The sequence below is a fragment of the Amblyomma maculatum genome, chromosome 3 (genome assembly GCF_055883805.1).
Source record: "Amblyomma maculatum isolate TAMU_Amacu chromosome 3, ASM5588380v1, whole genome shotgun sequence".
NCBI classification, from domain to species: Eukaryota; Metazoa; Arthropoda; class Arachnida; order Ixodida; family Ixodidae; genus Amblyomma; species Amblyomma maculatum.
The window spans coordinates 26,035,668-26,063,319 of NC_139346.1; the positions used below are offsets into that span (position 1 = coordinate 26,035,668).

The window sequence follows — 27,652 nt, forward strand, 5'->3', positions numbered from 1 at the left end:
AGTGATAAGGCCCCGTGCCAGCAGCTGTCAGCAGCTACAAATAAAGATTAATATATAGTAGCTCGCAATAGTATAATCGAGATTCTTCTGCACAGTCTGTTCTGGTCGATGAGATCAGGTCAGTCAAGCAAAGGTGAGCACAACATGCTTTGCAGCACCCCGTGTGCACTTTCTTGCTGCGTGCTGAGCTTGGACGCCATGAGGAATGTGACATCCTGTAAGACAAACTAGCAAGAAATGTTCTTCAATGCTGCAATGTCAGACTCCAAATACTATAGTTCAACAGAAAAGTAACTCACATACTTTTGCTTGTAAAAATCTATTAATGGGATACGTGCGTCAAAAAGGGTAAATTTTCTTAGGAAGGAATAAGTTTTGCTGTCGCGACTTTTTGAGCAACCTTGATCATTTCTATTTCACAGATAAAACCAGGGCCAGAAATGACTGGGAACTTATATATATATAAAAAAAAAAACGCATTAAAACCCTTGCGCTGGCTATGAGAGGTGCAGATGTGACCCATTTTCAAGCGTGTAATGTGTCAAAGTATGTCAAAGCACAGCGCCGCCTGCAGTATAAGGTTGTGCAAGCCGGTAAGCCCTTTTCTCCTCCCTAGGATGGCTCATCACTTAACACTCCCAGGAAGTAAAAATAAAAAAAGAATTTTCACCAGCAAAACCAAGCTTTTCCACTAGACCATTTTACAACCTTCAATTACGTTTTTCACAGCTCCTTATTTAAGGCCAAACGCAGATTTCGTGCACAAATTTCATGCACTCGTTTCGGTCACATTGAGATAGATTTTGGCATACATACTGTATTCTTTAATGTGTGGGGAATGCGGGTATCGAGGTTTTAATGCGACCAATAATACTTTACAGACTTTTGGCAGTTTTCGAGGTGCACTGACCCCTGCGCGTCCTGACTGCTTCTGTGGCTGCCTGCAATTGCTAGCACCACAGAAGAACCACTAGGCATAATAAGAAAACAGTGCCTACTCACATCCCCGTCAAGTCGTCGGGCCCACTCTGGCGCTTGGGCGTAGAGGTGGGCGTGGCGTCCCTCACCACTGAGTGCACCTCTTCCCGCGCCACCTCCAGCTCCAGCAGGTCTGCAGGGAAAAGGGCAGGTGGAGGCCCACCATCAGGCGTGCCTTAGCGCAAGGGTTCGCAAACTGTGTTCCACAAATACGTACTTAAATGCATGCAAATTGGCATACATAGCAAAGTTAGCTTCGAAAAAGAATTAGATTACATTACTGATGACTCTCCTATAAAATTGTGCAAAATTTCACGCATACTAAATCTAACAAAACAGAGTGAATGAAAGAGCAGCCTCTCTCCAGACATCCCGATGTACACATTCTTCTGTTGTCTTCCTGCCAAATTTCGTCCCTGACAACTATCTCCTCCCTTTTCCTTCCAGCAGCTCGCACCGTTGCAAAGACAAAACAGTGGCAACAGAACGAAAATAGATGCACGATTGAACGCCCATCATTTTCACTGCGCTCAAGATGTAAATGAGCAGCGAAGCCAGAGGCTTGCTACCCAAAGCAGCAGGTTAGTATTTATTTCTTCAGTGGTCCCAAGAATCAACCCCGACCCGGCAATGTTAGTGCCATGGGCATTTCTGCCTGTTTTCCTGCGGCAACTAGTTTATTTATTTATTTGAGATACTATCAGTCCGGTCAGGACCAAGATAGGAGTGATATAAGGGTAGTACAGACTACAAAGCGGGAACACAATAAACAAAACACAAGCACCGTCCATTCAGTGCCAAGTTTTAACACTTCAAAAAATGGAACTGATCTGTTCGCAACAAACAAACATGCATGAAAATCTCAATGCAACCAAACAAAGAACAATGTTAAAAGACCATGTTTAGCACAAATGCAAAGTGCATTATATCAGTCACTAGACTAGCAATACATGAATACGAGTAGCGAACATATCTACACTTGATGCGAGCACTACATATTCTGGTAGTTTGTTCCAGTCTTTAGCTGCGGATAGGAATAAAGAATGCTGGTAGCAGTGCTTAGGAAACTTCTGTTTTTTTACATGCCTGCAATGTTTACCCCGAGTGATACATGAAGTGGCTTCACTTATGTATTGCTGCTTATCGATGTGCACTATGTTGTTCATAATCTTATAGAAAAGAATGAGTTTTTTTTTTTGTTTCCCTCGATGCTGAAGAGGGCGCAAGTTTGCTAAAATGTGAAGTGGGGTTACTGGATCTTGTTTTCAGAAGCGAGAATAGGTAAAGCGAAGAGCATGTCGCTGCACTCGCTCCAGTTCGGTTGTAAGTGTTTGAGTGGGGGGATCCCACACCTCAAACGCATATTCCGTTATGGGGCGTACTAGCATCTTATAAGCCGTAAGTTAGTATACTGTGTAGCAGACTCAAGTGACCGCCTAATCAATTCCAATCTTTTGTTTGCTTTGGCGACAATGTTATGTATGTGTGTGTTCAAACGAGGTCTCAAGTAATAGTCACTCCCAGGTATGTATATTCTGTTATCTGATTCAGTTTGTTTTCTTGCATCAAACGGCTGGCGTTTATGTGTGATTGTCACACATACTGTTTTACTGGGGTTTAAAGACATTTGCCACTTTCTATACCATAAACAAAAATTGTACCAAATATACCGGAAGTTTTTTCGTTCAGTTCACAAAACTTTTTTTTTTTTCTGAATAAAACAATGCCATTCTTTCAACTGCAAGGGGTTTCTTTACTTCAAAAATTGCAAAAAAAAGAAAACAAAAAAAAAACATTGCCTAAAGTTGGCTTCACTGAATAGCACACCTGTCTTGCGAAAAAGCATCTCATAAAAAAAAAAAAAAATCAAACCAATTATCAGTGCCAGGCAGTGCAACGATTATTCTAGGCGTTTGAGTACATGGGAAACGCGGCGGGGCAGCAGGTGGATTTGAAACATCGACACAGAACCACCATGGGCAGTCGTAAAGTCCTCCGTTCCGTCTGCAGAATCGTCGTCAGAGTCCTCAGATGAAAACACGTCACATTCTGTTTCCGAGCAAAGCTCTAAAGAGCTGCCGTCTGAAGAGGAGTCATCAAAACACTTTATTTTACGCCCACTGTCCTTCTCTTGCGGCACAGAGGCAGCCAAGTTTCGCGCGCGGGTCGTAGAGGAGGGAAAAAAATAAAAAAGAGAGAAAAATGGCACAACATGGATGAATACTGCCATCTGGTCTCAGAAATTGCAAATAGAAGCAATAGCGGGCCGCGGAAAGTCAGCGGCACTTCCGTCCCGTCTAATTCTCGCAAGCGGATGCGAAAGGAGGAAAGAAAAAGCTGGGAGGAGGATTTCTCCCTCGCGCCTAAATATTCCACTCGCACTGACGGCGCCGCCGACTCCGCTGCGTGGCTTGCTTCGTTCTCGCGTGAACCGCTGCAACCGTTATGACTTCGCTCGTTTTGAATTAGAACCGTCGTCTGCGTCGGTCGTCTGCATAGCCTGGAGCTATGAATTCTTTGCGTGTTGGCTTATCGGCCAAAGTCGCGATTTTTCGTCGCGGTTTTTTTACTCTGTGCATCTCATTCCTGCTGGCTCTTCGCCCCTTCGTGAGATGAGAGACTTGTCTGCGTGCAGCTCCAGTTCCATGGGCCCATCTCATCTGCTGATTGTGCTGGCCATTGCGATATCTGCTGTGGTTCGTGTTGTTGAACTTGTTACCTTCATGTGCTGTGGAAAGACGTAAGTGCGTTTCGAAGAAGACGGTTCTTCCAGGAAGGGTAGTGTAAATTTTTAATCATGCATGTTGGTTATGTATAGCCCATGAGATTACTTGCATCAAATACCAACCACTAGGTAACTAGTAACGCAGGTATTTGCTCCATGTTTCTACATTGCTTTGATGGTATGGAAAGCGTAGAATGAATATGTGCATCATTTATTTAATTTCATATCAACTGTACACATGCTGACAGAAGCAGTGCCGGCAAACTGGGTTCTGTTGTAGCGATAAAGCAAGCATGCAAGATTACAATGTTAGCGCAGAACACAGAACACTACTGTAAACTTTTGGTTATGTAAAGTGTATGTGTGTGTATGTGTGAGGGATACCTCGTCGCATCTTTTTATTTTCTGTTGCACGTGCAGTTAATAAAAAAAGGAAACAATATCTGCTGTTCTCTGTGCTATTTCTTGCTGCGGTCGGGTACGCTTGCTCTTGAGCGCCTGCGCCTTCGAGAGCGCTATGTTTGTGGTTTTTCTTTCCGTCACACTGTTCCTGCCGCGAGCCGGTCGCGCCGCGGCAGAACGATGATGCGGTAGAAAATCCACGGGCAGAGCTTTCTCCTGGACGCAAGCGCACGCTACCAACACCCCCTTCAGCGCACCGTTTTTTTTGGACCGCTCCGCTATACGGCCTCCCCCGTCAAGTCCATTTTTTAAGCGTCCCCTCCCGCTATAATGGGGAGTTTGGAGCTAGCGTCTGTAAGTGTCTGTAATTCATGGCTGCTGGGAGGTATAGGGAGTTTCACACCCCTGGCAATAGGACAAATATAGTCGTCATCGGTTGTGTCAGATCATGGACACAATTTTCATCCTCGGATCTGCAAACTTTACTTCACGAACGGGGAATATGTCACAGCTACTCCTCGGTTCACCACTCTCAAGTCAATGAACTTGTGGAGCAATTTAATAGGGTTTTTAAGGCATAAGTTCAGCTGGATCTGTGCGAGCGATGTAACTTACGCACAGCCACCATCGACTACCTCGGTGTCTGCCACTGTATGCCACATGCCACGACAGGAATTGCTTCATCCTGCTTCATAGCTGGTTGCCTCGCACAAGACTTAATGTCGTGGGCCTGCCGGATCAGTGTTTCTCGATAGATCCTACAAGAGCGCTTAAGCCCTTACGCCAGCAGCTAGAGGAGAAGCAAGCCAAGTACAAATGTTATGCAGATCAGCAGAGTGGAGCCAGGCACCAGGACTTTCAAACTGGAAACTATGTGAGAGTTCGCAATTCGATTGTATGAGGCAAGCTGGCTGCTCGGTTTTCGAAGCCTCGAAGAATTCTAGAGCAACGTTGTCCTGCCTCGTATATGCTGGATAATGGACGTGTGTGGCACTCATCCAAATTTTCGCCTGTTAGTCAAGCAGTCGTGCAGCGCCAAACTTCATCCTCAGCTCCAGCGGCTCTTTTCGCCGACATTTTGCTGCCAACAGACTGCATTCGAGGGCCGACCAGTTCACGTCCTGGAAACGTGGACCAAAGTTCAACCTCTACAACACCACAGAGCCCAACCTCGCCTAACACCCATACTGCTGATGTTAGCCCGGACACTTCCTCTCCCTCGTGCTCTTCCCAAAATATAGAACCAACAAAGGACCCTCCTCAACACACATGTACCGCAGCAGTAGCAACGTCTAGTCCTCTTCCTGTGCCCCGCAGAAGTGCACGTGAAGAGACTTCCAGCAAGATTCAACGACTATGTGATGCATTAGAGGATCTCTAAGCATTTGCCAGCATTTTTTTTTAATGTGCGGGGAGAAATATGATAATGATGAAGCGTTTTTTATTGCATGCGCACACACAGAGCGAGCGAGGAAAGAGAAAATAATACAGAACGGCTGAACAGCAGTCAATAGCTGCGTACTGTCTCCTTCACGATACAACAACCGCGAGCTCCTGACTAGTTTTAAACTTCGCCTTGGATTATCTGCCCTCTTCGGTGGCCCCTCAGTGGTCTCAGACACACAGTTGTACTCATCCGGATACATTGTTGGGAAAGTTGGTTCATTGTGATGGGAAGGTAGTGTGCAAAAAATGACAATCACGAGAGAAGAGAGGACGGGACAATGCCTGTCCCGTGATTCCTTTTCTGCGCACTACCTTCCCACAGATCTACTTATTCCTACCCCTTCCTGTTGGTCCGTTCTGCTGGTCCTAGGGAGCCTACATGTTACGCCCTCCTAGCTGGCCAAGCTTTCAGCACTTCATTTTTTGCTTTTTGGGTGTCCTACCGCGCATACATTGTTTCGTTTATACAAATAGCAAATGTGTATTCTAGTAAAAATAATTTCAAAAATTAATTACTTTTGCTGCAAAATTACTGCCCTATAGTAATTCATTTGATTACAAATTACCTCAAATGAAGTAATGAAATTAAAGCAATTTAATAGCAGTAATTCCATAACTGCCATAATTTGCAACTTGGCCTACACTCACCTGAGTCCTCCTCTGGCTCCATGCTCTGGCTGTCGCCATCGGTCACTGCGGGAAGCAAGACATCAGAACCGGTTCCAATAAATGGCTGCAAGACTGGGGGCCAAAGTGCAGCACACAAAATAACATCAGAATCGACAAGCCAGTGCACACGAAAAGCAGGCACTGGGGTGCCCTTTCCACTCACCTGCCTCCTCAGTGTCTGCTGCTGCTACTGCCTTTTCCCTGGTGCCGGCCCTGCTGGTACCATCCCCCCTCACCTCGGGCACAATGGCCCCCACAATGCGTGACGCCCTCGGCAGCCCTGCATAGGCAGAAGAGGAGGCTACCAGTTGACACTCAAGCATTCCTCTTGTCGACTTAAAATGTAGCGCTGACCACAGGTCAAGCCAACAAAAGCAGACCACCAATCACTACAGTGCCCGTTACTAGCAGCTCAATCCTGCAGCGTAGAACAGAAGCACATACCACATTGCTTCTATGTACTCCATGTGGTATATACATTTACGCGCTGACATCGGCCGACTAGTTTTCATCTTGCTAACAGGCCTAGTTACAGCTCTCCTCTCAACTTATGAGGGCACTTAGCAAATACAGTCGAACCTCGTTATAACGAAGTAGTACGGGGCACGAGAATTTGTCATATAATGATATTCATGATAAAAGTGCGCGCCCAAATTCCTGTGAATAAGTTCGCTAATAAAAATATTTGTTATAAAAGTGCACGTCCAAATTCCTATAAATAAGTTTGCTAATAAAACGAAACAAAATGCGCAGTAATGTGGACAACACAAAGGGGCAAAAACCCACAATTTTTTAATTAAAAGCTTGGTAAAAACATAAAATCTTGCTTTTCGTTCTGTGTTGCAGAGCAAAAATGAATATTAAGAAGGGATGTTGCCTGTGTGCACAATTTGCATGACGGAGCCAACGGATTCAGGGAGTGTAGCGTGCATGAGCACGGGTCGGTCACCGAAAAAGAGGCACGGCAGGGGCTCATGGCATGACGAGACGATGGTGATGACATGCCAGTGACATGCCTGTCAGCCATTGCATGACCAGACTCGAGCAGTGGTGGCGGCGGCGACACTCGAGTCTGGCCCTGGCCGTTCATGACCACCAAGATCACCGCGCGCGGAGGTGTGATCTCGGAGGCCATTGGCCGTTCGTGGTAGTTTTTGTTGCCATCGTTAAATAACACGGCACGCGAGCAATTAGATTGATTGAAAAATTGTGTTTTTATCCAATAATTCGCAATATCGATGTTCATTATAGCGAGGTTCGACTGTATCAAAAAAAGATACAACACGGAGCTATGAAATCATCATGTTGTAAAGAAGACAAAGAACGGAAAATGCTGCGGCATCGCCATCACCATCGCTTGGCCATCCAACAGCATCCCCTGACCCTCCGGACTTCCTGCCTCGTCGTTCGCCATCACCACGTCGCCGCTCCATTTCGCCAATGCGCCGACGACCCGCTACTCAGCCGGAAAACTAACCGCCGCAGTTCGCGAGGCACGAACTGCGTATTCGACAGAATTTCAAAGTCCTCGTCTTAATCCCGCGAATGTTACTGCTGTCATCGTTGAAGGTGTTCATACTCTTGCGCTCGTCGACACCGGTGCCGCTGTATCAGTTATCAGCCAAAAACTCTGCCGCTCCCTCCGAAAAGTGACTACGCCTCTCGAGGGACTATCGCTTCGTACCGCATCCGCTCACAGTATACAGCCGACAGCTATCTGCACTGCTCGCGTCGTCATTGCTGCAGCCTTGTACATCATCGAATTCGTCGTTCTCCCCACATGTTCTCATGACGTCATTCTCGGCTGGGATTTCCTGTCCCAGCATCATGCTATCATTGACTGCGCCAGTCCTCAAGTAGAGCTCATTGAATCGAGTGATGCACCGTCTGATGCCCTGTTCCACGAGCCGTGTCCTCTTTTTGCGACCAAACTCCTCGTAGCTCATGATACAACCATCCCACCCGGAAGCGCTGTTCTGGTTCCCCTCACTGCCTCTTTTACCACCGCCGCGACAGTCCTCTTTGTGCCCTCTAACGTTGTCTGCCGCCGCCGCCACTTACCGCTGCCGTTTGCCGTCCTTGACATGAACAACGGCGCTAGCACACTTCTGGTAGCCAATCCTCTTGCGTCTCCCGCTATGTTGATCGAAGGGGAGTGCCTTGGCCGCATCGAGCCCGTGGACCTTCTGTTCGCCTTTGATGATGTGTCATTCCCTGTTTGCCAAGTTGACGCCTTGACCCCAACTCGTGTGGCTTCCGATCCGCTACAGCGGGACCTTTTTGACCATTCTGTGGACAGCGCTCTAGAGCCGCGCCACCGCGAGCAACTTCTTGACCTTCTACACCAATTCCGCTCCTCCTTCGACATCCCGCAATCTTCCTTGGGCCGCACGACGACCATTTCCCACCTCATCGACACTGGCGCTCATCCACCTCTCCATCAGCGGCCGTATCGTGTGTCGCCGACTGAGCGCCGTGTTATTGCCCAACAAGTCGATGACATGCTCCAACGCGGAATAATTAGAGAATCCTGTAGCCCATGGTCGTCTCCTGTGGTCCTAGTTAAAAAGAAGGATGGCTCCATACGATTTTGTGTTGATTATCGCCGTCTCAACAAAATCACTCGTCGTGATGTGTACCCCCTCCCACGAATCGACGATGCCCTAGACTGCTTGCAAGGCGCAGAATTCTTTTCCTCACTCGATTTACGCTCCGGGTATTGGCAGGTGCCCATGGCAGAGGCGGATCGTCCTAAGACCGCCTTTATTACTCCAGACGGACTATACGAATTTAATGTTATGCCATTCGGACTCTGTAACGCCCCAGCCACATTTGAAAGAATGATGGACACTGTACTGCGCGGCCTGAAATGGAACATCTGTTTATGCTACCTTGATGATATCGTCGTCTTTTCAACCGACTTCCCGACCCACCTGACTCGACTTCGCCAGGTCTTCACCTGCCTAACCCGCGCCGGTCTTCAACTGAACCTCAAAAAGTGCCGCTTTGGTGCCCGCCAGCTCACAATACTCGGACATGTTGTGTGTAAAGATGGAGTTCTGCCTGATCCTGAGAAGCTGCGCGCCGTCGCTGACTTTCCGAAACCGACCACTTTGAAACAACTGCGAAGCTTCGTGGGCCTCTGCTCGTACTTTCGTCGTTTTGTTCGGAATTTCGCAACCATCATAGCCCCCCTTACACAGCTCTTGAAAGGCACCCCTAACCTCTCCTCTTGGTCGCCAGCCTGCGATGATGCATTCGCGACACTGCGCAATGTTCTAACGTCACCGCCAATCCTTCGCCATTACGACCCTACTGCACCTACAGAACTTCACACCGATGCCAGTGGTGTCGGCCTCGGCGCCGTCCTCGCCCAGCGCAAGCCTGGCTTCTCCGAATACGTTGTCGCCTACGCCAGCCGTGCTCTCACCAAAGCCGAGTCCAACTACTCCGTTACCGAAAAGGAGTGCTTAGCAATCGTGTGGGCTGTAACGAAGTTCCGCCCTTACTTATACGGCCACTCCTTCGAGGTAGTTACAGATCATCACGCTCTCTGCTGGCTCGCGTCTCTCAAGGATCCGTCTGGCCGTCTCGGGCGCTGGGCTCTCAGGCTTCAGGAATACGACATCCGTGTAGTGTACCGCTCTGGCCGCAAGCACTCTGACGCCGACGCTCTTTCTCGGTCACCGGTGTGCTCGCCTAACTCATCGTTCCCTCCTCAAACACTCTTGTCAGCACTCACCATTGAGGATATGCCTTTCGAGCAACGACAAGATCCTTGGGTTTCTAACCTGCTAGATATCCTTGGCACTACTTCCGCGGCTACGCATCCTCGGGCACTCCGCCGACAGGCCTCCCATTTCGCCATTCGGGAAGGCCTTCTCTACCGAAGGAACTACAACTCAGACGGCAGAACGTGGCTTCTTGTCATTCCGCGCCACCTCCGCTCCGAGGTTTGTGCCCACCATCATAGTGACCCGCAAAGCGCTCATGCCGGCGTCCTCAAAACATATGATCGAATTCGTCAAAGGTACTACTGGCGGGGAATGTACAATTTCGTACGTCGCTACATTCGCTCTTGTACCGCCTGTCAACAACGCAAGATTTCTCGCCACCCTGCTGGCCCTCTTCAGCCTTTACCGTGTCCAGCTCGCCCGTTTGATCGCGTGGGAATCGACCTCTATGGTCCGCTACCTTGCAGTGCCGCTGGTAATCGATGGGTCATCGTCGCCGTCGACCACCTGACCCGTTACGCCGAGACTGCTGCACTTCCCGCGGCGACAGCTCGAGAGGTAGCCCATTTTCTTCTGCACCACTTCATTCTTCGACACGGCGCCCCCCGCGAGCTACTGAGTGATAGAGGTCGTGTCTTTCTTTCCAAAGTAGTCCAAGAGCTCCTGTCGTCTTGTAAATCGATACATCGAGCTACAACTGCGTACCACCCGCAAACAAATGGCCTCACGGAGCGCTTCAACCGTACGCTTGGGGACATGCTCGCAATGTATGTTACATCTGAATCTGGAAGCTCGAACTGGGACCAAGTACTGCCATTCGTAACGTTCGCGTACAACACTGCCACCCAAGCAACAACTGGTTTTTCGCCCTTCTTCCTCTTATACGGCCGTGAACCATCATGTACTCTGGACACAATTTTGCCATACCATCCAGATGCCTCTGAGTACAGTGCTTTGTCAGACATTGTACAGAAGGCCGAGGAATGCCGTCAGCTAGCCCGCACGTTTACCTCCAACACTCAAGGCTATCGCAAAGATCAGCATGATACCGATACTCCTGCTCCCACGTTCCAGGCCGACAGCTTCGTTTGGCTATGCGTTCCTGCCACCAACAAACTAGACACCAAATACCACGGACCTTATCGCGTCTTGGAACGCACATCCCCTGTGAACTACGTCATCGAGCCAGTCACCCCTTCTTCCGACCACCGCCGTCGCGGCCGCGAGATTGTCCACGTTAGCCGCCTCAAGCCATATTACAACCCTCTGGTCGTCTCTTCTCCCTGAGTCGCCAGGATGGCGACTTCTTCACGTGGGGGAAATGTAAAGAAGACAAAGAACGGAAAATGCTGCGGCATCGCCATCACCATCGCTTGGCTCCGGCGCCCATCTCTCGTGCTGAAGCTGTGCCCTGCGGCTGGCAATTCGACCCTGCTCTGCCCGAATTACTGGCAGCGCTAGACGTTCAAACGAACTATTAAATCCACATCGCAATGTAGCTGACAGGATTTCTACTCCCGGAAACCTCGAGGCCCTCAACGTCGTCAGCACACTACAGGAAGAAAATCAAAATACATGAAAACGTTTCAGATACAGTATTGCACCACTTTCAAGGCAGACCAGCAGATACACTCTGAAAAATCAAAACTCAAAGCACTTTTTCCCAAGCCTTACCACAGACAAAATCATGAGGACACTTAAGCTTGTGTGAGGACGCATGCAATCACTTCCAAAATGCCCCTTTACTCTGCACTGAGCTTAAAATCCAATATACACAGGGCCCTGACAATAATGCATTGTTTCAAATCACTCGTCTTTATGATTTGATACATACACTAAACAGACAAGTCCAACACTGCGTCAACCAACTCCTAGACCCCACAATTTACCCAGGATGCCAAATGAATAAATACAGAAAGACTAGGCTCACCCCGCTCCACGTCTGTGGGTAGCGAGGGCTCTTCTGCCGATGTTGCTGCTGCTGCTGCAAGAAAAATAAGAGAAAGAGAGCAAGCATTGCACCCTTCGTGTCACTCGGTGTACAGAGCGGATTGCAAGGTTGGAAGCTTGTACTTTATGCACCAAAGTCAGTAAAATTCGCTGTTTACTTTGTAAAACTGAAATTTTACAATTTTGACATTTGTCTCCTGGCATGCCAAGAATCCTCCACAACATTTCGCAGACTATTAATAGGCAAAGTCTTTAACTGTGGTGAAAATAGACCATGTGACTGATTGGGACAACGCACCCATATAGTTTTGATTTAACCTTCATTGTTATCCTTCTGAACTACAAGGGCTGCATGTCGCGCCTGTTTTGGGCAAAACTGCGACATACAGTCGAACCCGGATATATCGAACTCGAAGGGGATCGCGAAATAGTTCGATATACAAATATCGGCTTGTGACGGCACTTACGATGCCAAAAAACGATACCACATGTGTCGCGTAATCAACCCACTCGCATAATGAACCCATCCTCCACTTTTGCACCCGAGAATTTGAAAAAAAAAAAAATGTGTTAAGACCAGCTCGCTCACATGCAAGCGATTGAGCGATCTCAGCGACGAGCGGCAGCGACAGAGCGAAAAATTTCAAACTTGTTGGTACTGCGTCCCTCTTGCCGCTCGAGCCACCACGACAGCTCAATACAAGGCTTCTGTGTCGCTGCGGAAGAAATCGCGAGCGTTTTCGCTTGCATGTGGATGGCGCGCGTCACTCCGTTTCGGCCGTCACATCCACAGCTCATTTCTTGGCAGCGTGCCAAGATGCTACGTCAGGGCGCGTTTATCTTTTTATAGCTCCTCCAGTGGCGGGGCGCGAACTTGGCAGAGTGCCCGTGATGGCTTGATTGCATCACGCCGCGCTTGGAGCGGGCGTCCTGATCGCAGCAGCAGACCGCGTGCTTCCGTTGATTCATACATGCAAAGATAAACGGCTCCCGCAAAAAAAAAAAAAAAAAAAAAAAAAGAAAGAAAAAAAAAACCCTGCCGCTTCTTAACGTCCGTAGCCGCCATATCTTACGCTATGTCGCGCGTACAGCACAACGATAAGAATGGATGACTCTCGCAAAAACCAGAGAGCTCCTGCTTCTTAACGTTCGCAGGCACCATAGCCACGTCAGCCGCCGTGGGCAAAGGGTTCGCAACACACGCTGGAGAAAGCGTCCAACGTCTGTCTGAAAACGGGCTGAGCTGGCTTGGCGCATGCGTAGCGCGTGCTGAAGGAGAGAGATAGCTCGGCAAAAGAATGGACAGACCCACGCACATGGCTTGCAAACGTCATGTGTTGGCGCGCGGGAGGAAACGATAACTGCAGATGCGAGCGCCTTTGGGGAATGGGCGCGGCGCTGTCCAGAACTGTCCCCTCTCATTCCTGCCGCGCGTGGCTTGAAAACATCACGTGGCAAACGGCCAAGGGTGATGCGATCGTCTTTGGGGAAGGCACACTTTCCAGTGCGTGGTGCGGAGTTCGATATATCGAACGACCGGTGAAATTGAGTTCGATATATGACGCGGCTTTCCTATACTTTTACATGGGATTTTCAAGGAGATATTCCGTGAGTTCGATATATCCGGGTTCGATATAACCGGGTTTGACTGTTTTGTGAAGGCGGTATCAGCTGTGTCTGGCCTTGCTGACTGTGTGTTGTGCAGACGCTAGTGCTGCTCAGTGGATTCGGCCAGCACAATGTTCGCCGTCACCTGTACTGTCCCAAATGGTGCAGCACGCAGTGCTCCCCCCTTTGCATGCATATATTTACATCTGCCACGTGATCTGCATCTCCTTTCCAGCTGGTGCTTTGGTATCTGCCCCACTCGACTGTCTGATCTTGTGTTACAATTTTTCATCAGGCTCGTTTCGAGCAAGCAAGGAAATTCCACTTCACTGAAAGTAAGCTAATACTCCATTAAATTGAAGCCGAAAATAGGTGATGTTTTGTGGACCCAAGTTTTGAAAACCAAATTTTAACCTTACATTGACAATTTTGTTACACTGAAGTTTGTTACATTGATATTCAACTGTAGCGACCCGCATGACAGTCGCTGGGCAATTTCTAGGACCGCCGTAATTTGGCCTAAAACAACATTCAATTAACGTAACGGCACTGCCTTTTACGCCGAGTGTGAACTGGTGCCAACTCACCTTGGCGCCTGCCCAGCCTATCCTTGATAGAGACACCACCAGGTCGTTCTGCATGAGGGAAGTTGGGGAAGAAATGCAGTTAGCGGAATGTACTACACTGGATTTGCAGACACCCAAGATGAGCTGTGACAGGAGGGTGCTAGTAGCTGCCCTGGGCGGCATTTTTAGTCGCTGCTCCACGTGAAATGCAAAGGGACCCCAAGATTTTGATTCGGTTAATAGAAGTGATAAAATGAAAGGCGACAAGAACACTAACAGGAAAGGGACACCACATGCGCACACTACCAACTGTTTATTAATTCAACTCAAGCATGAGGCTCATCGTAATTATTTCTCCAAACCGAACACATGGAAAATAAGCGGCTACACCAGGATAACAGACAAGAAACCTTTAACCCCTGCAGATAAACTAACAGATTCTGATAAAGCAAATTAGAAACGAAAAAAAGGGCCACCTCTTAGCAAAAGCAGTTTCAAACAACTTCTTACCCTGCTTTTCTAGCGGTCATCTGTTGTTTTCTTGGTGGGCTGTTAATTTTGTTTTCCTTTTTGTTGTTTTAGGTTTCTGACTGCTTTTGCTTCGCATGTTTGATGCTGCTGTTGCTACGAATGTCTTTTATTTTTATTTTTGGTTTTAAGTTTCAGACCGCTTTTACTTCTCATGCATGACTCTGTTGTTGCTACGATTGTTTGACACTGCTTTTGCTAGTTAAAGCTGTGGCCAGGACAGGCAAGTACACAAGCTGGACGAACAACCCAAGCACAGCGCGAATCTAGTGTGCACCACCTGCTAACACAGCCGTTGGTTTACCATGCACTACGCAAGAGTAACGTGTATGATGCAGGTTAAAGCACACACCACACCTTTCTGCACGGTTTCAGTGTCGCATTATAAGCATGAAAAGTCCCCATACTATAGCTAGATGATCACAGTTGAGGATTAAGCTGAGGCTCTGCCAGCAGTGCTTTTCACATATAAGCATCAGGCAGACTACCGTTATGGACCTGCAACAGATACTGAAAATCAAGATCAATTTTGCTTAAAGTAATAAGAGGAGAAAATAACTGAATGGGCGTGAATGAAAGTGTCTTGGGTGCAACCGTATCATACGCCGCCGGAGCGGCCCGCTGCTCGTGACACCTCGATCAGCGGTGACGCCCCTGACAGCCGCTCTTGTCCACAAATCACACTTCGGCGGCAGTTTCATGATCATTACAAGCAGTGAAGGACACTGCTGATGCTGCGAAGATTGTTCTTTGAAGGCGACCATATAATTATAAAAGTAAAACCTCGTTACAAGAGACACTCAAGGATCTCGAGAAAGTTGTCTCTCGTAGCCAGGGTCTCTTGTAACCAAAAATTCTAAAAACATCGAGGGACAGGACTAGATCATCTTACTGCACATCAGCATAAAGTGCATTTAAACATACTTTAAGAGGAAATGTTCATGACGTATTGAGGAAGTCCTTCATAGAAGTTTGCCTTTTTGTCAGCGCAGAGTGCATCAGCTTTCTTCCCAACTTTTGGAGGTAAGGCACTCCACTTTGCAGCCCACCTTGCTGCTCACAGCACCTTTGAAGTGCTTTAGATGCTCGTCAGCCTCAAATGTTGACACCTTTTCCCCTGTAATGTCCTCGTTGTCATCTTCCTTCTCCTTTGGTACATCCTCTGTGGCACATGTACCATTTACTTGTGCAACGATTGCATGGTCTGTAAGCTCTTCGGAGCACACGAGGTCCACCATCTGCAGATACGAACTCCTCAAAAGATTCTGGGACCTTTGAAGACTCTTGGATGATCGCCTAAGCTTCATCTTCAAGGAATGTTGCCTCGGGATCCACATCGAGCCCCTCTTCCAACATGTCACCATATTTGAAACCTGCTTTTCTGAAGCAGTTTTTCACTACTTCACTTCTCAAGCCATTTCAGACAGCAAAAATCACCTGGACGGCAAACTTCATATATCAGTATGTGCAGTCCTGATGCATGTTGAACAACAGACATTCTGCTAGCCTTGTTCTGTACTGTGACTTGACAGAGTGCACAATCCCTTGATTTATTGGTTGAAGATGGGATGCGGAGTTTGGAAGGAAAAAATAACTTTGGTGGCTTTGAGCATAGGGACCTTGGTGTGTCAAAAAGCATTATCCACAAACAAAAGTACATCACGATTCTGGGTTTCAATCTTCTGATCAAATTTTTGCAGCCAGGAATTGATAATGCTAGATTTCATCCATGCATTCTGGTTTGCTTCATATGTGATGGGAATGTGATGCAAGTGGCTGAAACAACGAGGTCGTTTCGACTTCCCAATCACAAGGAGACGCTCCTTCTCAGATCCTGACATATTGCAACAAAAAAGGACGCTGATGCACTCCTTTGACCGCTTCCCGCCGTGGCCTCATTTTGTAGGACAAACCGCTCTCGTCCGCGTTGAACATATTGTCGGGGCTGTAACCATGAAGTAGCTGAGCAAGTTGACAATCTTTCCATGAGGACACGCATTCTGTGTCAACTGCAACACTTTCTCCCATCATGCACTTGAATGAGAAGCCGTTCCACACTTTGAAGCTATCTAACCACCCTTCACTGCACTTCAAGTCGGCACAATCGAGAAGCACTGCACTGTGCTTCTTTCAGCACTTTTGTGGAGCAACACACCGTGCACTGAAATGTTCTTTGCAAGTACGTCTCGCAACCACAACACTACAGCTTCCTCCACCTTTGGATAGGTCGCCCCCCAAAGTTTAATTCGCTTCGCCGTAAGTCCGCCATCCAGCTGTTGTTTAATGACTGCGTCACGGTTTTCCATAATGATATTAACAGTCTTTTGGAAAAGTCCAAACTTGTCTGAGACTGTCATTCGCAGTGATGTGGACTCTGTACAGAAGTCCAGAGTCCACATCACTGATGATTTCAGGCTTGTCCAGAAGAGAAATCTGTTTTCGTTTCGTTGACATCGCTCGCCATGTGAGCCTCACGCCAGGTTCGAAGAATGTTGTCGCAAAATGCCAGCCGTAAGTACTATGTTGTACCCATGACATGGTGGCGAGGGCATGAGAAAAGATGCTGGCTTTTGCTTGTGTAGTGTTTTGGTGATGATGGTGATAGTGATGAGTGAACGCGGCGTCTGGAGGTTGTAGCACGCCTAATATTGATTGAGTTTTAGATCCAACATAAACGTAATAAATATTGTGCTTGCTTTTTTTTGCTTTAACTAAACTTTTCGCTCACTGCAGCGTGACTTGTAGACATTTGAGTTTGTGTCTGATGCGAACCTATAGCGGATGAATCGTCGAAAACTGCAAACATGGCAGCACCTCCGCAGTCCAACCCCTGCGACTACCGACGCACAAAGCGCCACGAAAGCTGGGACAAAAATCCAACCCAACGTAAATTCAGCTCGACAGGCAGTGCAGGAGTGCGGCTGCAATTATAGAAGCAGAACGGCTGAAATCTCGGTGCAGTGAGACAATAGTGGCAACCGTGCGAGGTGTGACATCCAGCTGCAAAACATAACAAAATGTAGCCAAAGGGATAAAAAGAGCAGCGCAACGAATTGGTACGTCAGTCGCGCTGCATGAACATTTTGGGTTGTGTCTCTTCTAAATAGTAAAGAATTCACTCCAGTGACCTAAGAAGCTGCCCTTAGTAACAGAATGTCTCTTGTAAGCGATGTTGTTAATGTGGTGAACATAGGAAAACCAACCAAACCCTTTTCAAATGTCTGTTATAACTGAGTGTCTCTTGTAGCTTTGTCTCTTGTAACGAGGTTTAACAGCAGATATTGCTGTTTGCAAATGGGGGGAAATTATTTCTGCCCATTCCCTCATGCAGCTGTAATAGTAGGGATAGCAGGTTGATGGATGACTATCAAGTAAGCAAATAAAACCTCTCAGACGTATCAGGGATGCATGCATGAAGACTGATGTTCCCCACAGAGCCTTAACAAACATTGCAAGCGGGTCAACAAAAAATTTCAGCTTTGCTTGAATTAACAATAATTATGGATTGTGAATCTGAAATCTCGTGAGTCTATTGTAGTCTGTGCAGAATAGCCACTTTATCATCACGGCCATTGAGCCACGCCTTCGTTTAATCAAACATGCCTCATGCTCTTGTTGCACTGATGAACCGGTGCCCGATGCTGATAGATGATCCAGCATGACAACCTATTTGGGATGCGTGATGAGCTCTGTCATGGCTATTGCTGTCTCTGGACTGTCTGGCATTTTCCCAACAGACTGATGTAGTGTGGTCCCCGTGACAAGGCTGTGGCATGGGCAGTGTGCCTAGTGGTAGCAGCAGACAGCAACCAGACTGGCTGTGCAAGTGACTGGCACCTCCCTTCCCCATCAGCTCCTGTCGCTTCGCTCACTACTGATGTCACAGCCAAACCAAAAGAAACCAGAGTTACCGAACCGAACATGGTGCCTACTCACAGAACCCCTCCCCCTGTTGACACTCACTGGCAGGGGGTGCGGGGTCCTCCTCGTCAATGTCCTCTGGTCTTGCGGAAGAGCCTAGCCGGCTGCTGATGGGTCTCCGCCGCTTGGAGCCCAGCTCGCGGAGGGGCGTCGGCTGGTAAGGTTCCACTCGGGCTGCTGCAGTTGTGCAATGCGAATGGTTGGAAAAGAGGAGCTCAGAGTGCACAAGCAACACTTTCCTGGGCATCGTCATGTTTGCCTTTCACTTTCAAAGAATCAAGTACGATGCACACTCAAACCACCGACATCTAAAAATTAGACAAGCTCCATGGCACCTTGATCACAGTGCTAGGTCAGGAAGCACTGGCTTTCGGGGGCCTTCAGTGAAACCGAGCACAGTCCCAATGATCCAAGTGTTGATCCTCAGTCTGTCTTTCCGTGTGTACTGCACTGTCCAAAGCCTGCCCCTATGTAAAGGCCACATGTTTTCCATGAGGTCTCAATGCCCATGTCTAGTCTCTTTGCAGTTGACTGCCCTTCTGTGATCAGCCATCTGCTCTCTCAAAGGGCAACTCCAGTGTTTGTCACCTCCATGCATATTACTGAAATTATTGCAGTGAGTTCACTAGAGTCCTCTGATATATTGCACCATATCTCGCAGCTAGGCAGCATCTTGTTGAATTGCAAATTACCTTAAAAACCAGCACATAATACGAGATTTTTCCACATTTTTTTCGTGTGAGGTTTCCGCCTTCCTGTATATGCACATCCGAACAATTTTCAGTCTAAATTCTGGTCTCATTATTCAGTGATATCAGTATCAAGATTCCAGTGTGAGCTGTCTAATGGTGGCATCAGCTGACTGTTCCGTTAGTTTGTTTCAGTGCCATGTCAGCATGCTGGCCTCACAACACACAGGATGAACACACTTTGTGTGATGCCAGGAGTGCAAAAGCAGCAAGCAGCATTTTTGAAAGCGAAGTAATCACAGCTGCCAAAAGCTCCAAGCACCATACTGTTGGACTGGATAAGCAGAGAGATAACCTGCAGCTACTGCCACTGGACAGCTAAAATGGGCCTCTCTAAAGTCACAGTGACCACGCCCTACAGCATTCCCAAGGAGCTTGTTGGTTGCTCCTTTTAAGAAACACAGAAAAAACATGTTCATTGACACTGAAGAAGGGTTCCAATGGCAAGATGTATCTGGCAAGGGACCATTAAAAGACGATCCCTTGGACTGCACGACAATTGCTAAAGCCCCGAATCCGAGAAAACTTCCTTTGTGCGCATGCTGCGCTGCTGTGCGCAGTGTGAGACATGAAAAGGTACGAGCAAGGCACATGATAGCCAGCAGCTTGTGCGTTGTTGTCTTGCGCACAAGCTGGAATGGAAGTGGTGCACCGGTCTACAACCACAGGCCAGCATGGCTTCTGAGACTACAAGAGCAAATATGAGCTGTTCTTCCCTATGTGGCATGAAATTCTCTGATCAAGTAGTATCTCGACGCGAGAAGAGCATGAACCAGTCCCAGGCACATGGAGGTGCATGACCCTTTTCGACGCCTGGCATGGAATAAACTTGAGCACGCAAGCGCAGAGCGTGTAGGCCTCGCAGGCAACCATCAAATGCAGGTTTTTCTTTTTCTTTTTTTAAAGGAAATTCTGAAATGAAGCTTTCTTCATTCAAATTATGTGGATGAAAGTTTTTCTTTTTCCATTTTTACTATTCTGAAATTACACCTCTTATTACAGTTGAACCCAGATACAGTCGAACCCGGATATATCGAACTCACGGAATATTCCCTTGAAAATCCCATGTAAAAGTATAGGAAAGCCGCGTCATATATCGAACTCAATTTCACCAGTCGTTTGATATATCGAACTCCGCACCACGCACTGGAAAGTGTGCCTTTCCCAAAGATGATCGCATCACCCTCGGCCGTTTGCCGCGTGACTTTTCAAGCCACGCGCGGAAGTAATGAGAGGGAACAGTTCGGCTAGGGCAGCGCCGCGCCCATTCCTTAAAGGAGCGCGCATTTGCGGTTATCGTTTCCTGAGCGCCAGCACGTGACGTTTGCAAGCCCTGTGCACGTGAATGAACCAGAGAGAACTGGTGGGAACGAGAGGGGAAAAACGCGACAGAGCGAAGCGCAAGGGTGTGCCCATCCTTTTGCCGAGCTATTTCTCTCCTTCCTCTTTCTCGGACTTCATTCGCAGTAGCACGCGCTACGCATGCGACAAGCCAGCTCAGCCCGTTTTCAGACAGAACGTTGAACGCTTTCTCCAGGGTACGTGTGTTGCGAATCCTCTGCGCGCGGCGGCTGACGTGGCTATGGCGCCTGCGGAAGCGGCAGATATATTTTTTTTTTTTTTGCGAATGTTGTCTATTTTTATCGTTGTGCTTTATGCACGGCGTAGTGTAAGATATAGCGTTACGAAGCGGGATTTTTTTTTTTTTTTTTGCGGGAGTCGTCTATCCTTGCATGTATGAATCAACGAAAACACGCGGTCAGCTGCGATCATGACACCGGCTTTTAGCATTTATTGTTTCAAACAGCATTTGCAGCTACTGTCTCACGCTTTCCAATGATTTTGTGGCAGTGGACTACGCCCGCCCCAAGCGCAGCGTGATAAATCAAACCATGCTTGTGCAATCAAGCCATCACGGGCACTCTGACAAGTTCGCTCCCCGTCACTGCAGGAGCTATCAAAAGATAAACACGCCATGCCCTTATCGCTGCGCAGCATCTTGGCACGCTGCCAAGAAATGAGCTGTGGATGAGACGACCCAAACGGAGTGCGTCATGCAAGCGAAAACTCTGGCGATTTCTGCCACGGCGACAAAGAAACCTTGTTTTGAGCTTCCGCGGTGGCTTGAATGGCAGAGGAACACAGTTCCAACAAGTTGGAAACATTTTGCTCTGTCACTGCCGCTTAATCACTTCCATGTGAGCGAGCTGGCCTTAACGCTTTTTTTTTCTCCAAATTCTCGAGTGCAAAAGTGAAGGGTGGGTTCATTATGCGAGTAAGTTGATTATGCGACAAATACGATATCATTTTTTCGCATTGTAAGTGCCGTCACAAGCCGATTTCTGTATATCGAATTATCAATATATCAAACTATTTCGCGATCCCATTAGAGTTCGATATATCCTGGTTCGACTGTATATCGAACCCGGATATTTCAAATTTTGGTTATATCGAACTCACGGAATATTCCCTTGAAAATCCCTTGTAAAGTATAGGAAAGCTGCGTCGTATATCGAACTAAATTTCACCGGTCGTTCGATATATCGAACTCCGCATCACGCATTGAACGGTGCGCCTTCCCCAAAGACGATCACATCACCCTCTGCCGTTTGCCGCGTGACGTTTTCTAACCATGCGCGGAAGGAATGAGAGGGGACAGTTCAGTGACGGCTGGTCTAGGGCAGCGCCGCACCCTTTTCCCAAAGGCGCGCTCATTTGCGGCGATCGCGGCAGCATGTGACGTTTGCTAGCCATGTGCGTGAAGGAACGAGAAAGAACCAATGCAGCCGTGGTGTTCGGGAGAGCGAAAAAACGCGATAAAGTGAAGTGCAAGCGTGTGCACACTCTTCTGCCTAGCTTTATCTCTCCCCTTCCTCTCTCTTTCCCAGCCTTCGTTCGCAACAGCATGCACTACGCATGTGCGGATGAGCCAGCTCAGCCCGTGGCAGACGCTTTCTCCACTGTGTGTCGTGAACGCTCTGTGCGCGACGGCTGACGGCAGCCGTTCTTTCTTTTCTTTTTCTTTTGCGGGAGTCATTCATTTTTGCCATCGTGCTGAACGTACGGCGTAGCATATGCTATGGCAGCTGCGGACATTAAGAAGCACCAATTGTTTTTTTTTCTTTTGCGAGAGTCATCCTTACTTGTGCTAAACATGCGGCACAGTTCTTTTTTTTTTCTGAATCGTCTATTTTTACATCTATGAATCAACGATAGCACATGGTCAGCTGCGATCATGACGACTTTTAGCACTGTTCACTTAAAACGGCATTTGCAGCTATATCACGCTTTCCAATGATTCTGTGGCAGTGAACTACGCCCGCCCCAAGCGCGGCGTGATACATCGAACCAGGCTTGTGCAATCAAGCCATCACGGGCACTCTGCTGAGTTGACCTCGCTCCCTGCCACTGCAGGATCTATCAAAAGCCAGTCAAAAGATAAACACTCCTTAATGTTATCACTGCTACAGCGGTCGAAACGGAGGGACGTGCCACCAAACGTTTCTTTTTTTTTTTTTCTTTCTTTTTTTTTTTTTAAATTCGCGGGGGCAAAAGTGGGAGGTGGGTTCATTATGCAAGTTGGTTGACTACGCGGCAAATACAGTATCATTTTTCACGATCACAAGTGGCGTCTCAAGCCGATTTCTGTATATCAAATTATCGATATATCGAACTATTTCGCAATCCCCTTCGAGTTCGATATTATCCTGGTTCGACTGTATATGCAAATATATGGGCTTTCACATCAATTTAAATTTCCAATTTTGTGGTCTCGATTGGAGAGACCTCTACGGCTATCTCGCTTATGCGATACCATGATCTGCACACCTGCGAGCATTTGCTTTGTTGTTGCCGAAGCAAAAAATTTTGAGCTTTGCTCTTTTCATCTCAGATGAGTAATGATCAATGCTGTCCATTACAGGCACCAGTTAGAACGAAAGGAAGAAGATGGTTTGCACGGTATAAAAAAGAAGAACCGAACAAGGGTAAATAGGGTACGCCTCAGGTCGCAGATGAGCCAACGTTTCGACAAGTGGGCTTGTCTTCGTCTGGGCATCAGTTACCAGTTAAGTGATACAATATGAAGGAAGAGAGGTTTTGTAACAGTACATGCAACGATGCACCATTATCTATCATGGTACCATACTTCGTGTGAAATCCAGTTTTGGTTTCCCGGTTTCTGCTATATTAAAACGTGTTTTTTACCTCGTTTTAAAAAAAGCTATTCTAGGACAAATGCAAGGAGGTCTAAAAAATACTATAATGTGATAATAAGCTCTGAATACTAAAAAATTCTACAAAGCTGCTCTTTAGTAAACAAACTGCCCCCTTCTGTCCCAATGTAATACAGTGAGGTTGTGACATCATGGAATGGGAGGACTTTCCTCTGGTTAGTAAAGGAAACATGGCACACTTGCTACCCACAGCCCAGCAGCTCTCGAAACACCTCTGGCCACTAGGGGACAGCAGCCACAGGCACACTAACGCCTACCAGGGGCCACATCCTAATTGTAGGGATGTGCAAATAATGAAATTTTTGAATAAGAACCAAATAAAAACGAGGGAAAAAAATGCCTGAGAGTCTCGAATCAAATATTGAATATCTGATGAGTGAAAAAATACAAACTTGAAAAATAGCAAGCACTGTTTCTCTTGATTACTTCAGAATTCACATGGTATTTGCAGACAAAATTAAACTAGAACTGCACAAAAGTGTATACCCTACTTAATAATCTAGTATAAATTTTATACAAGATTCCGTATATACCAGTTATTTGCACAGGAAGGGCCTGCAGGAAATATCGCTGCTGAGTATAAGCAATCTCTCGCGTATTCCGCCTTCAGGAACCAAAATGATGTCTGAATTAGCTGGAAGCTCAAATCATCCAATGGGCCTGAAAAAGGTGTCAAAAACCATTTGCTTCCATGTAATTTTATCTGATGGACGTTTGTATGATAGATGTTTACATTTGAAATGAAGCCAATGTAAAAGCGATGTTTTTTCCTCATTTCACCAAGTGCTTTGCTTCGCGCTAATTGTTGGGAAGGCCCTCTTCACAAACAGGAAGGCCTTTCTTCAACAACGGCCCGTCGCGATTCGGGGATTCTACATTGCACAGGCCACATAATCAAGCATTGCAGTGAAGCATGAAGTGTGGGGAAACTAAGGTGAGTTCGAAAATTTTTGCTGTACTATTTGGTAATTTTCGAATATTCAGAAATTTCTTATATCAGTTTTTCAAATACAAATACGAATAGAACAAAAAAAATATTCGATTCAAATTCGAAATTTCGAATATTCGCACAACCCTATGATTATAATCCGAGCCAGGAAGAGATCCCTAGTTACATCGCAGAACCATCCCTCAAGACAGCGGTGTGTGTCATAATTGAAGCACACTCAACTGCGATGCCACTCCTGCAAATACCATGTCAATGCAGCTGTGTAGCAGATGCACATAAAGATACTGCCCACAAAATTGCTCACTAAATTTAGAGCCCGAATATATTTGTAGACATAAATAGTATGAGCACTTCATTAGAACATGCTTTCATCAGAGTATGTCACATTTTTAATTTCTAAATATGGCTTATGAAACCAGCCCACAATTCACGTGCAGGGTGCTACTGGAGCATTGGGAGAGAAGGATGCATACAGACCTACAACTGCTGCGCATACTAAGCGTTGTTTTCCTGGGTCACAGTCCTGAAGGACGTTTTCATACACACATGCACCCACTGCAAAGCAAGAGATGAGATAAGGTGGGCTGCCACTCACAGGGGTTCCGCCGAGACGTGTTGCTGGAGACGGACTGGTGGGCCGCCTTCATGGCCTTGAGCAGGAGCAGCTTGTTGGCCTGCATACTCTCTGGGACACTCGATCTGGGAGGCCACCAAGGAGGAGAGGGAGACAGTGAAGCATGCCCAAGTGAAATGTCTGATAAGCGTAAGCTGCTGTCAGGATGCTCAGTATGCAGTTCTTCCCCAACAGGGAGGGAAAAATGTATAATATGCTCAGGAACAACATTTTCTGGCTACAATGACCTTGCTTCCTCATTTAATTAATGCATGGGCTCAAAGAGGAAAAATTTTTCTACTGACAGGGCAGTGTTTGCAATACCAGTGTTTTTCCTCAACAGTATTTTGTTGAAAAAAGTTTATCTTTATTTTCAACTATCTGCTCTAACTGTAGACACAAATCAAAAATACTTTATTTGATTTGCAAACAAATTCTTATCCGTTGCATTCACTTTCTGTTCAAAATTTTGATATTTGTAGATTTATAATAAATTTGTTTTTTTTTTTCTGCTCATGTTTCACAACAGATTCCATCAGTTGTTTCACTTCTCCGTATAAGAAATATTTTTTTTACTAAGATTTACTAATTCTCAAATTCATTTCGCAGCCAAAACTTGGCGTTCGCACAGCTTTTGTTGTGTGTGCGTGCATGTGTGTGTACATACGTAAGTAGCCTTTGGAGTAATATCAACCACCTGGTGTTCTGTGCATTGACAGCGCATGAAGGCCTTTGTGTTTCGCCTCCACTGAAACGCGACCACCGAGGTCGGGTTCAAACCTGGGAAGTTTGTATACAGTGAAATCTCGTTGCTACGGACACCACTTTTAACGAGTTTTTTAAATTGATGAATTTTTTAAGAATCCCCGGCAGATTTGCTATGTTTTCAATGTAAAACTATTTCAGAATTACGAATTTCAAAATACCGTATATTTCAGAATTTTATTTCTTCTATAATTTTGGAACATCAGTGTTATGACTTCGGCTAAAATGAACACCGCCGCAGCTTGCAAGTCGCGTGAGACATCTGTGTGTATGGTCCGTGGGCTGTAGCTATGGTTTATTACGCAGTAGCCAGCAGTCCTAGCTGCCTACATTTTTTTCTTCCTGTGCTGTGTGCCGTACGTGGGTCGGTCATTCCTGCATTCGCGCGTGTGGGGCGGCATTTTTTTTTTTCGCCGCAGATTATCTTATTGCAAAGTTTGTGTGAGATTGGCGATGATATTAGCCAGCGAAGTGCCAAGAAGATATGAATGCAGCTGCTTTCACTGCAAGAAATCAACGCAGGGAAAAAGCGATTTGGCCTCTACAGACAGCTAGCAATGCCCCATCGACTGCCGCGATTATTTAGAAAGACCGAGACAAGATTTTCAAACTTCAGGGAGCATTGAAGATGGGGTCATAGCGAACTCTGATGTTTTTTTTTTTTTTTTTTCTTTTTTCATATGGACAAAGTCAGTACTTTCATCGCTCGGTGCAATCACGCATGCGATGAGGTGTTCCGGAAAGTGGAAGGTGTATGTGCTGTAGTGGTGTAATGTAGTGCGCGGTCGTGTTTGCTGCACGCGGCAGAAGAAAATAATTGATTTCTTCAAATAAATCGGCTTTGGAGTAAAATGAGTAAGTGCAACATTTTCACTTGAGGCTTTGCTTGTCTATACGCTTGCCTACTGCCAAGGAACGTCATTTTCATACCTAGGTTTGACCACTTGCTTATAATCGCAGATTTTTCATTACAACGATAATTCAAAATAACAAATGGTTTTTTGCGGCCCCGCGGGATTCGTTATATTGAGATTTGACTGTAGTAGCCAAGCATCTTAGCCACTGAGCCACCAGCTAGTTAGGGTTAATTTGGAAAATACAAATTTTGGCTAAGGCAAATATATTCCTGTGACCTGGTGAGATTCATATCAGCGAGATTCTACTGTACTCGACTTTTTCTTAACAAGAGTTGAGGGCTTCGGGCATTTCCTCAATCAGGCACAGAGGCCTTGGAGCCAACTCACCTCCTCTCAGACACCTTGACCACGCTGGCGATGGATCCAACCGAAGGGTTGCTAGGGTCGTACTCCTCGTCATCGTCCTCTGCCTCGCTCAGGAAGTGCGGCTTGCGGCGCACCACTGCAGCTGCCACAGCCACCACCGACTTCTTGGTGGGAGGGCGCTCCTGCAAGACCTCAAACAATCACTCTCAACATCCCTGCAATTATTCCTTAATGGTGCCTTGCTGTAAAAAAAGAAAAGGCGCACACAAAGATGAAGAAACGGATCCTCTCGTCCATTTCCTCGGTTCCCTTGTCATTGCAATGTACCGACTACAAGCAATAAACAACCAGCCCATATCAACTACAAAACCAAATTAGAATCAACTGGAACCTAATTTATTCCAATTATTTGTTTGGTGTGGTTTCCAGGGTTTAAAGTCCCGAAGTGGCTCAGGCTGTGACGAATGCCATAGTGGATGGCTCTGGCAACTTTCACAGCCTGGAGTTCTATAAACATGCACTGACAATGCACAGCCTTGGAAAGGAGCAGCTGTTTGTGATAAGGAGTGAGATATTGGAAGTAGTACGGGA

General features: G+C 46.8%; 1 protein-coding gene across 4 annotated transcripts in view; it reads right to left on the reverse strand.

Annotated features, from left to right (window-relative positions):
• Nab2 (Nuclear polyadenosine RNA-binding 2) overlaps positions 1 to 27,652 on the reverse strand; it is an 89,859-nt gene that overhangs the window by 31,220 nt on the left and 30,987 nt on the right. For 2 of the 4 annotated variants that reach the window (XM_084597387.1, XM_084597383.1), the window contains 8 exons: positions 27,083 to 27,243; positions 25,056 to 25,159; positions 18,570 to 18,704; positions 14,100 to 14,147; positions 11,885 to 11,938; positions 6,384 to 6,500; positions 6,200 to 6,244; positions 1,003 to 1,111 (listed from right to left, as the gene is read on the reverse strand). In XM_084597387.1, the coding sequence (XP_084453513.1) occupies positions 1,003 to 1,111; positions 6,200 to 6,244; positions 6,384 to 6,500; positions 11,885 to 11,938; positions 14,100 to 14,147; positions 18,570 to 18,704; positions 25,056 to 25,159; positions 27,083 to 27,243 (773 nt within the window). The remainder of the gene's footprint in view (positions 1 to 1,002; positions 1,112 to 6,199; positions 6,245 to 6,383; positions 6,501 to 11,884; positions 11,939 to 14,099; positions 14,148 to 18,569; positions 18,705 to 25,055; positions 25,160 to 27,082; positions 27,244 to 27,652) is intronic. The other 2 variants (XM_084597385.1, XM_084597384.1) reach the window with 2 other exon arrangements.